The sequence below is a fragment of the Anser cygnoides genome, chromosome 28 (genome assembly GCF_040182565.1).
Source record: "Anser cygnoides isolate HZ-2024a breed goose chromosome 28, Taihu_goose_T2T_genome, whole genome shotgun sequence".
NCBI lineage: Eukaryota > Metazoa > Chordata > Aves > Anseriformes > Anatidae > Anser > Anser cygnoides.
This window is the reverse complement of record NC_089900.1, coordinates 203,243-214,463: the sequence shown is the minus strand read 5'-3', so window position 1 is coordinate 214,463 and position 11,221 is coordinate 203,243. Positions and strand designations below refer to the sequence as shown.

At 66.7% G+C, this 11,221-nt stretch overlaps 1 protein-coding gene across 1 annotated transcript; it reads left to right on the top strand.

Annotated features, from left to right (window-relative positions):
- Positions 1-509: 509 nt before the first annotated feature.
- On the top strand, positions 510-10,546 carry ELOB (elongin B). Its single transcript, XM_066984192.1, is given in 5 exon segments — positions 510-834; positions 1,309-1,443; positions 8,334-8,442; positions 10,432-10,471; positions 10,473-10,546. Coding segments are annotated over 5 exon segments (651 nt in total). The 5' UTR covers positions 510-537; the 3' UTR covers positions 10,543-10,546.
- The last annotated feature ends 675 nt before the right edge of the window (positions 10,547-11,221 follow it).

Genomic DNA, 11,221 nt, shown 5'->3' with positions numbered 1-11,221 from the left:
CCAGACACCCCCAGCCCCCTAAGACCCCCCCCAGAACCAAGGACCCCCGGACCCCAAGCCCCCCAGCCCCCCAGCCCCCTTAGAGCCCCCCCAAAGCCCCCCAGCCAGCCCCCTTAGAGCCCCCCAAAGCCCCCCAGCCCCCTTAGAGCCCCCCAAAGCCCCCCAGACCCCTTAGAGCCCCCCAAAGCCCCCCCCCCCCAGACCCCAAGGAACCCCCCAAACCCCATAGGACCCCCCCAGCCCTCTTCTAGAGCCCCCCAAAGCCCCCCCAGACCCCTTAAAGCCCCCCAAGGCCCCCCAGACCCCTTAAAGCCCCCCAAGGCCCCCCCCCCCCAGACCCCTTAAAGCCCCTCCCCCAAGGCCCCCAAAGCCCCCCAGACCCCTTAAAGCCCCCCAAGGCCCCCCCAGACCCCAAAGACCCCCTCAAGACCCCCCCCAGGGCCCCCCCAACCCATAGGACCCCCCCCCCGCTCCCGTCGCACGGCACGCCGGGAACAACGACCCCGCCCTTCCCAAGATGGCGCCGCCCTTCCCAAGATGGCGCCGCCCCCTCCCAAGATGGCGCCGCCCCTCCCAAGATGGCGCCGCCCCTCCCAAGATGGCGCCGCCCCCTCCCAAGATGGCGCCGCCCTTCCCAAGATGGCGCCGCCCTTCCCAAGATGGCGCCGCCCCCTCCCCACAAGGAGCCGAGGCCCGGGGGGTGAGGGGGGCGTGGCCACCGGGACGCGCACGCGCAGCAGGGCCCGGGGGTGGGCGGGGCGCCGCCCCTTCCCTGCCGCGCAGCCGCCTGGGAGCGTGGCGGCCCCGGCGGTGACGGAGCGCGGCGCCGCGATGGTGAGGGGCGGCCGGGGGAGGGGGGGGCAGGGATTTGGGGCGATTTGGGGCGATTTGGGGGCTTTGGGGCCCCCCGGGGTTAAACCGGGACGGGGCGGGGCTGAAATTGGGGAGGGGGAAAGGGGGGAGGGCGCGGGCAGCCCCCCCCCCCCCCACCGAGGTGCCGCCGGTTCTGGGCCCCGCGGGGGCGCCGCCCCTTTTATACCCCGCGAGGCCACGCCCACTCGAAGCCACGCCCACTCGAGGCCACGCCCACACGAAGCCACGCCCCCCGTTAGGCCACGCCCCCCGCTCACCCCCCGCCCCTACCCCCGAGCCCCGCGGGGCCTGGCGCCGACCCCCCCCCCCCCCGAGCCCGGCGCTGACCCTTGACCCGGCCTTGACCCTTGACCCCGAGCCCGGCGCTGACCCTTGACCCGGCCTTGACCCGGCCTTGACCCCTGCCCCCTGCCCCCGGTGTGACCCCGCCCCCAGGACGTGTTCCTGATGATCCGGCGCCACAAGACCACCATCTTCACGGACGCCAAGGAGTCGAGCACCGTGCTGGAGCTCAAGCGCATCGTGGAGGGCATCCTCAAGCGGCCGCCCGAGGAGCAGCGCCTCTACAAGGTGGGGGCGGGGGGCGCTATGGGGCGCTATGGGGGGCTGTAAGGGACCTGTGGGGCGCTGTAAGGGCCCTAGGGGTGGGATTGGGGCCCTGTGGGGCGCTATAAGGGCCCTAGGGGGTGGGATTGGGGCCCCATGGGGCGCTGTAAGGGCCCTAGGGGGTGGGATTGGGGCCCTGTGGGGCGCTATAAGGGCCCTAGGGGTGGAATTGGGGCCCTATGGGGTGCTATAAGGGCCCTAGGGGGTGGTATTGGGGCTCTGTTGGGGTCCTATAGGGCCCTGTGGGGGCTCTGTTAGGTCCCTCTAGGGCTCTATTGGGGCTCTATGGGTGATATTGGGGCCCTATGGGGTGCCTCTAGGGCCCTAGGGGGTGGGATTGGGGCCCAATGGGGCACTATAAGGGCCCTAGGGGGTGGTATTGGGGCCCTATGGGGTGCTATAAGGGCCCTAGGGGTGGTATTGGGGCTCTATTAGGGTCCTATAGGGCCCTGTGGGGCTCTATTAGGTCCCTCTAGGGCTCTATTGGGGCTCTATGGGTGATATTGGGGCCCTATGGGGCGCTATAAGGGCCCTAGGGGGTGGGATTGGGGCCCTATGGGGTGCTATAACGGCCCTAGGGGTGGTATTGGGGCCCTGTGGGGCGCTATAAGGGCCCTAGGGATGGTATTGGGGCTCTATTGGGGTCCTACAGGGCCCTGTGGGGCTCTGTTAGGTCCCTATAGGGCTCTACTGGGGCTCTATGGGGCGCTATGGGGTGCTGTAAGGGCCCTAGGGGGTGGGATTGGGGCCCTGTGGGGCGCTATAAGGGCCCTAGGGGTGGTATTGGGGCCCTGTGGGGGGCTATAAGGGCCTTAGGGGGTGGGATTGGGGCTCTATTGGGGGTCCTATAGGGCCCTGTGGGGCTCCATTATGTTCCTCTAGGGCTCTATTGGGGCTCTATGGGTGACATTGGGGCCCTATGGGGTGCCATAAGGGCCCTAGGGGGTGGTATTGGGGCCCTGTGGGGGCTATAAGGGCCCTAGGGGGTGGGATTGGGGCTCTATTGGGGTCCTATAGGGCCCTGTGGGGCTCCATTAGGTCCCTCTAGGGCTCTATTGGGGCTCTATGGGTGATATTGGGGCCCTGTGGGGCGCTATAAGGGCCCTAGGGGGTGGTATTGGGACCCTATGGGGCGCTATAAGGGCCCTAGGGGGTGGTATTGGGGCCCTATGGGGCGCTATAAGGGCCCTAGGGGTGGTATTGGGGCTCTGTTGGGGTCCTGTAGGGCCCTGTGGGGCTCCATTAGGTTCCTATAGGGCTCTATTGGGGCTCTATGGGTGATATTGGGGCCCTATGGGGTGCCTCTAGGGCCCTAGGGGGTGGGATTGGGGCCCTGTGGGGCGCTATAAGGACCCTAGGGGTGGGATTGGGGCCCTATGGGGTGCTATAAGGGCCCTAGGGGTGGTATTGGGGCTCTATTAGGGTCCTATAGGGCCCTGTGGGGCTCTGTTAGGTCCCTATAGGGTTCTACTGCGGCTCTATGGGGCACTATGGAGCACTGTAAGGGCCCTAGGGGGTGATACTGGGGCTCTATGGGGTGCTATGGGGCGCTGTAAGGTCCCTAGGGGGTGATGTTGGGGCCCTATGGGGTGCTGTAAGGTCCCTATGGGGCACTGTAAGGGCTCTGGGGTGCTATAAGGGCCCTAGGGGGTGGTATTGGGGCTCTATTGGGGTCCTATAGGGCCCTGTGGGGCTCTATTAGGTCCCTATAGGGCTCTACTGGGGCTCTATGGGGTGCTATGGGGCGCTATAAGGTCCCTAGGGGGTGATGTTGGGGCCCTATGGGGTGCTGTAAGGTCCCTATGGGGCGCTGTAAGGGCCCTAGTGGGTGGTATTGGGGCCCTGTGGGGCTATAAGGGCCCTAGGGGGTGGGATTGGGGCTCTATTGGGGGTCCTATAGGGCCCTGTGGGGCTCCATTAGGTCCCTATAGGGCTCTATTGGGGCTCTATGGGTGGTATTGGGGCCCTGTGGGGCGCTATAAGGGCCCTAGGGGTGGGATTGGGGCTCTATTGGGGGTCCTATAGGGCCCTGTGGGGCTCCATTAGGTCCCTATAGGGCTCTATTGGGGCTCTATGGGTGGTATTGGGGCCCTGTGGGGCGCTATAAGGGCCCTAGGGGGTGGTATTAGGGCTCTGTTGGGGTCCTATAGGGCCCTGTGGGGCTCCACTGGGTTCCTCTAGGGCTCTATCGGGGCTCTATGGGGCGCTATAAGGACCCTAGGGGGTGGTACTGGGGCTCTATTGGGGTCCTATAGGGCCCTGTGGGGCTCTGTTAGGTCCATATAGGGCTCTATTGAGGCTCTATGGGTGATATTGGGGCCCTGTGGGGCGCTATAAGGGCCCTAGGGGGTGGGATTGGGGCCCTACGGGGCGCTATAAGGGCCCTAGGGGGTGGTATTGGGGCTCTATTGGGGTCCTATAGGGCCCTGTGGGGCTCCATTAGGTTCCTCTAGGGCTCTATTGGGGCTCTATGGGTGACATTGGGGCCCTATGGGGTGCCATAAGGGCCCTAGGGGGTGGGATTGGGGCCCTGTGGGGGGCTATAAGGGCCCTAGGGGGTGGGATTGGGGCTCTGTTGGGGTCCTATAGGGCCCTGTGGGGCTCTGTTAGGTCCCTATAGGGCTCTACTGGGGCTCTATGGGGCACTATGGAGCACTGTAAGGGCCCTAGGGGATGATACTGGGGCTCTATGGGGTGCTATGGGGCGCTGTAAGGTCCCTAGGGGTGATGTTGGGGCCCTATGGGGTGCTGTAAGGTCCCTATGGGGCACTGTAAGGGCCCCATGGGGTGCTGTAAGGGCCCTAGGGGGTGGTATTGGGGCCCTGTGGGGGGCTATAAGGGCCTTAGGGGGTGGGATTGGGGCTCTATTGGGGTCCTATAGGGCCCTGTGGGGCTCCGTTAGGTCCCTCTAGGGCTCTATTGGGGCTCTATGGGTGACATTGGGGCCCTATGGGGTGCCATAAGGGCCCTAGGGGTGGTATTGGGGTCCTGTGGGGCGCTATAAGGGCCCTAGGGAGTGGTATTGGGGCTCTATTGGGGTCCTATAGGGCCCTGTGGGGCTCTGTTAGGTCCCTATAGGGCTCTATTGGGGCTCTATGGGGTGCTATGGGGCGCTGTAAGGTCCCTAGGGGGTGATGTTGGGGCCCTATGGGGTGCTGTAAGGTCCCTATGGGGTGCTATAAGGGCCCTAGGGGGCACTGTAAGGTCGCTATGGGGCTCTGGGGGGCTCTATCAGGACCTTATAGGGCTCTATGATTGCCCTATGGGTGATACTGGGGCCCTATGGGGTGCTATGGGGCACTGTGGGGTGCTATAAGGGCCCTAGGGGGTGATATTGGGGCCCTAGGGGGTGCTATAAGGGCCCTCTGGGGCACTACAAGGTCCTTATGGGGCTTTATTGGGGCCCTATAGGGCTCTGTTAGTGCTCTCTGGGGCTCCGTTAGGTCCCTATGGGGCTCTATTGGGGCCCTATGGGGCACTATAAGGGCCCTAAGGGGTGATGCTGGGGCCCCATAGGGCTCTATTAGTGCTCTGCGGGGCGATATTGGGGCCCTATGGGGTGCTATAAGGACCCTGTGGGGCTGCCTGGGGACTCTATGGGGTCCCTGGGGGGCTCTGTGGGGCTCCTGGGAGCTCTGGGAGGGCGTACAGGGCTCTATAGGGTCTTCTTGGGTCTCCGTGGGGACCCGTAGGCCTCTATAGCGAACCCTGGGGGACTCTCCGGGGGCTCTGTGGGGCCTATAGGGCCCTATAAGGCCCCTGGGGCCTCTGTGGGGCTGCCAGGGGACGCTGCAGTGGCTCCTTGGGGCCCTATAGGGCTCTGTGGGGTCCCTGGGGGGCCCTATGCGGCTGCCTGGGGTCTCTATGGGGGTCTATAGGGCTCTATGGGGTCCCTGTGGGGCTGCCTGTGGGCTCTATAGGGTCCCAGGGGGAGGTGGGGGGCTCTATAGGGTCCCGGGGGGGGGGAGGTGTGGGGCTCTATAGGGTCCCGGGGGAGGTGTGGGGCTCTATAGGGTCCCGGGGGGAGGTGGGGGGCTCTATAGGGTCCCGGGGGGGAGGTGGGGGGCTCTATAGGGTCCCGGGGGGAGGTGTGGGGCTCTATAGGGTCCCGGGGGAGGTGTGGGGCTCTATAGGGTCCCAGGGGGAGGTGTGGGGCTCTGTAGGGTCCCGGGGGGAGGTGTGGGGCTCTATAGGGTCCCAGGGGGGCTGCCTGACGCCCTATAGGAGGCCTGGCAGCGTCCCTATGGGGCCGAGTGGCTTCCTATGGGGCTGGTGGGCCCCTATGGGTGGGGCACGTGTGGGTCGCAGTGGGGCACGTGGGGGTGGCCGTGGGGCACAAGGGGGTCGCTGTGGGGCACAGTGGGGCACGTGTGGGTCACTATGGGGCACATGGGGGTGGTTGTGGGTCGCTATGGGGCACGGTGGGTGGTTGTGGGGCACGTGGGGGTGGCCGCGGGGCACAGTGGGGCACGTGTGGGTCACTGTGGGGCACATGGGGGTGGTTGTGGGTCGCTATGGGGCACGGTGGGTGGTTGTGGGGCACGTGGGGGTGGCCGCGGGGCACAGTGGGGCACGTGTGGGTCACTATGGGGCACATGGGGGTGGCTGTGGGTCGCTATGGGGCACGGTGGGTGGCTGTGGGTCGCTGTGGGGCACGTGTGGGTCACTGTGGGTCGCGTGTGGGTGGCCGTGGGTCGCTATGGGGCACTGTGGGGCACGCGTGGGTCGCTGTGGGGCACGTGTGGGTGGTTGTGGGGCACGTGTGGGGCACGTGTGGGGCACTGTGGGTCGTGTGTGGGTGGCCGTGGGTCGCTATGGGGCACTGTGGGGCACGCGTGGGTCGCTGTGGGGCACGTGTGGGTGGTTGTGGGGCACGTGTGGGGCACATGTGGGTCGCTGTGGGTCATGGTGGGACACGGGGGTGGTTGTGGGGCACGTGGGGGTCGCTGTGGGGGTGGCTGTGGGTCACCGTGGGTCACTGTGGGTCACCGTGGGGCACGTGTGGGTCGCTGTGGGGCACGTGTGGGGCACTGTGGGGGTGGCTGTGGGTCGCCAGGGATCACCGTGGGTCGCTGTGGGTCGCTGTGGGTCACCGTGGGGCATGTGTGGGTCGCTGTGGGGCACGTGGGGGTGGCTGTGGGTCACCGTGGGTGGCCGTGGGTTGCTGTGTGGGTCGCTGTGGGTCACCGTGGGGGCACGTGTGGGTCACGTGGGGGTGGCCGTGGGTCGCTATGGGGCATGTGGGGGTGGCCGTGGGTTCCTGTGGGTCACTGTGGGGCACTGTGGGGCACATGTGGGTCACGTGGGGGTGGCTGTGGGTTGCTGTGGGTCACTGTGGGTCGCTGTGGGGCACGTGTGGGTGGCCGTGGGTCGCTGTGGGGCACGTGTGGGTGGCCGTGGGTCGCTGTGGGTCACGTGGGGGTGGCCGTGGGTCGCTGTGGGGCACGTGGGGGTGGCCGTGGGTCGCTGTGGGGCACGTGGGGGTTGCCGTGGGTGGCTGTGGGGCACGTGGGGGTGGCCGTGGGTCGCTGTGGGGCACGTGGGGGTGGCCGTGGGTCGCTATGGGGCACTGTGGGGCACGTGTGGGTCGCTGTGGGGCATGGTGGGACATGGGGGTGGTTGTGGGGCACGTGGGGGTCGCTGTGGGGGTGGCTGTGGGTCACCGTGGGTCACCGTGGGGCACGTGTGGGTCACGTGTGGGTGGCTGTGGGTCGCTATGGGGCACATGGGGGTGGCCGTGGGTCGCTGTGGGGCACGTGTGGGTGGCCGTGGGTCGCTGTGGGTCACGTGGGGGTGGCCGTGGGTGGCTGTGGGGCACGTGGGGGTGGCCGTGGGTCGCTGTGGGGCACGTGGGGGTTGCCGTGGGTGGCTGTGGGGCACGTGGGGGTGGCCGTGGGTCGCTGTGGGGCACGTGGGGGTGGCCGTGGGTCGCTGTGGGGCACGTGGGGGTGGCCGTGGGTGGCTGTGGGGCACGTGGGGGTGGCCGTGGGTGGCTGTGGGGCACGTGGGGGTGGCCGTGGGTCGCTGTGGGGCACGTGGGGGTGGCCGTGGGTCGCTGTGGGGCACGTGGGGGTGGCCGTGGGTCGCTGTGGGGCACGTGGGGGTGGCCGTGGGTGGCTGTGGGGCACGTGGGGGTGGCCGTGGGTGGCTGTGGGGCACGTGGGGGTGGCCGTGGGTCGCTGTGGGGCACGTGGGGGTGGCCGTGGGTCGCTATGGGGCACTGTGGGGCACGTGTGGGTCGCTGTGGGGCATGGTGGGACATGGGGGTGGTTGTGGGGCACGTGGGGGTCGCTGTGGGGGTGGCTGTGGGTCACCGTGGGTCACCGTGGGGCACGTGTGGGTCACGTGTGGGTGGCTGTGGGTCGCTATGGGGCACATGGGGGTGGCCGTGGGTCACTGTGGGGCACGTGTGGGTCGCTGTGGGGCATGTGTGGGGCACTGTGGGGGTGGCTGTGGGTCGCCAGGGGTCACCATGGGTCACTGTGGGTCACGTGTGGGTGGCCGTGGGTGGCCGTGGGTCACTGTGGGGCACGTGGGGGTGGCCGTGGGTCGCTGTGGGAGTAGCTGTGGGTTGCTGTGGGTGGCCGTGGGTCACCGTGGGGCACATGTGGGTCACTGTGGGTGGCCGTGGGTCGCTGTGGGGCACGTGGGGGTGGCTGTGGGTCGCTATGGGGCACGTGGGGGTGGCCGTGGGTGGCTGTGGGTCACGTGGGGGTGGCCGTGGGTCGCTGTGGGGCACGTGGGGGTGGCCGTGGGTTGCTGTGGGGCACGCGTGGGTGGCCGTGGGTCGCTGTGGGGCACGTGGGGGTGGCCGTGGGTCGCAGCGGCTGCCCCCGCCCCCTCCCTCCCCCCAGGACGACCAGCTGCTGGACGACGCCAAGACGCTGGGGGACTGCGGCTTCACCAGCCAGACCGCGCGCCCACAGGCCCCCGCCACCGTGGGGCTGGCGCTGCGCAGCGCCGGTGGGTCCCGCCCCACGGCGGGGGGGGGCTGGGGGGCGGGGGGGGGTGGGGGGTTGCCCCATAGCGGGGGGGCGCCCTGTGGGGTGGGGGGGTGCCCTGGGGGTGTGGGGGTGACCTATGGGGTGTGGGGGGGCACCCTATGGGGTGGGGGGTGCCCCATAGCAGGGGGTGCCCTATGGGGTGTGGGGCTGCCCCACAGCGGGGGGGTGACCTATAGGGTATGGGGGGCGCCCTATGGGGTGTAGGGGTGCCCCATAGCGGGGGGTGCCCTATGGGGTGGGGGGCGCCCCGTGGGGTGTGGGGGTGACCTATAGCAGGTGGGGGTGCCCCATAGTGTGGGGGGGTGCCCTATGGGGTGGGGGGGTGCCCCACAGCGGGGGGTGCCCTATGGGGTGGGGGGCTGCCCCATAGTGTGGGGGGGCACCCTATGGGGTGGGGGGTGCCCCATAGCAGGGGGGTGACCTATAGGGTGTGGGGGGGCACCCTATAGGGTGTGGGGCTGCCCCATAGGGTGTGGGGCTGCCCCATAGCAGGGGGGTGCCCTATGGGGCGGGGGGTGACCTATAGGGTGTGGGGGGCGCCCTATGGGGTGTGGGGGTGCCCCATAGCAGGGGGATGACCTATGGGGAGGGGGTGCCCCATAGGGTGTGGGGCTGCCCCATAGTGTGGGGGGCACCCTATAGGGGTGTGGGGCTACCCCATAGCGGGGGCCTGCCCTATAGGGTGTGGGGATTGCCCCGTGGGGGGGTACCGGGGGATTTGGGGGGCTCCCAAGGGGGGCACTGGGGGGGATTTGGGGGGGTTTCGGGGGGTTTTGCGGTCCGAGGTGGGATGTGGGGGTCTTCGGGGGGGGCTGGGGGAGGAAAGGGGGAGGGGGGGGCAGCGGGGGGATTTGGGGGCACGGGGGGGGGATTTGGGGGCACGGGGGGGATTTGGGGGTGGTCCGGGGGGGATTTGGGGGGTCCGGGGGGATTTGGGGGTGGTCCGGGGGCGATTTGGGGGCACGGGGGGGATTTGGGGACAGCAGGGGGATATTTGGGGTCTTTAGGGAGGATTTGGGGACTCAGCGGGGGGGGTTGTTTATTTTGGGGGGGATTTGTTTTTGGGGGGGGTAGTTGAGGGTCTTTAGGGGGGATTTGAGGTCTTTGGGGGGAATTTGGGGGAAGATGGGGGGGATTTGGGGTACTTTTAGGGGATTTGGGGATCTGTTAGGTCATCTTTGGGGCACTTCGTTATTTTTGGGGGGGGTAGGGTAATTTAGGGGTGTTTGGGGCGTTTTAGGGTATTTTGGGGTTGCTTTTGGGGTACTTGGGGGGTGGTCGGGGGCATTTTGGGGTATGGTTGGGGCATTTTAGGGGTGTTTTGGGGTATTTTGGGGGTGATCTATGGTATTTTGGGGGCGTTTGGGGGTATTTTGGGGATAATTTAGGGTATTTTGGGGACGCTGGGGGTGATTTAGGGTATTTCGAGGTGTTCTGGGGTGGTCTTTGGATGCTTTGGGGTGTTTTAGGGTATTTTGGGGTGTTTTAGGGGTGTTATAGGGTATTCCAGGGTTATTTTGGGGTTACTTTGGGGTGTTTTGGGGTATTTTGGGGGTGTTTGGCTGTTTTGGGGTGTTCTTTGGCTATTTTGGGGGTGTTTTGGGGTATTTTGGGGTGTTCTTAGGCTGTTTTGGGGTGTTTTAGGGTATTTTGGGGTTATTCTCAGTGTTTTGGGGTGTTCTTTGGCTGTTTTGGGATGTTCTAGGGTGTTTCGGGGTGTTTTAGGGTATTTTGGGGTTATTTTAGGGTGTTTTGGGGTTATTTTGGGGTATTTTGGGGTGTTTTTTGGCTGTTTTGGGGGTGTTTTGTTTTTTTGGGGGGTATTTTGGGGTGTTCTCTGGCTGTTTTGGGGTGTTTTAGGGTATTTTGGGGTTATTTTCGGGTGTTTTGGGGTGTTCTTTGGCCGTTCTGGGGTTGTTTTGGGGGCGCTGACCCCCCCGTGCCGCAGACGAGTGCTTCGAGGCGCTGCGCATCGACGCCTTCTCCAGCCCCCGAGCTCCCCGACGTGATGAAGCCCCAGGACTCCACCGGCGGCGCCAACGAGACCCCGGTGCAGTGAGGGGGCCGGGACCCCCCCCCCAAACCCCCCCCTCCCGACCTCGGGACCCCCATGGTTCCCCCCAAAAATAAAGCCGCCGCCCCCCTCCCAAAACCTCCCCCGTTGTGGGCGCTACCTGCGGCTCCGGCTCGTCCCGCGCCAGCGTCCTGCGGGGTCCTGGGGGGCAACGGGGAGCGGGGGCATTTTGGGGTCCCGGGGGCATTTTGGGGTCTCCAACGGGGTATTTGGGGTCCTGGGGGGCATTTTGGGGTCTCCAAGGGGGTATTTGGGGTCCTGGGGGGCATTTTGGGGCCTCCAAGGGGGTATCTGGGGTCCCAAGGGTGGCATTTGGAGGTCCCAGGGGGGGCATTTGGGGTCCCAGGGGGCATTTTTGGGGTCCGGGGGGGGGGAATTGGGGGTCCCAGGGGGTATTTTGGGGTCCTAGGGGGTGTTTGAGGGTCCCAGGGGGTCCAGGGGGGTATTTTGGGGGAGTCCCGGGGGTTTTGGGGTTCCCGGGGCATTTCAGGGTCCCCTGGGGGTCATGTGGGGGGTCCCGGAGGTACTTTGGGGTCCCAGGGGGGCATTTGGGGGGGTCCCTTCAGGTATTTGGGGCCCATGGGGTGCTTTTGGGGGGGGGGGGGGGATTCCCGGGGGTATTTGGGGGCACTTGGGGGTCCCAGGGGGTACTTGGGGAGGTCCT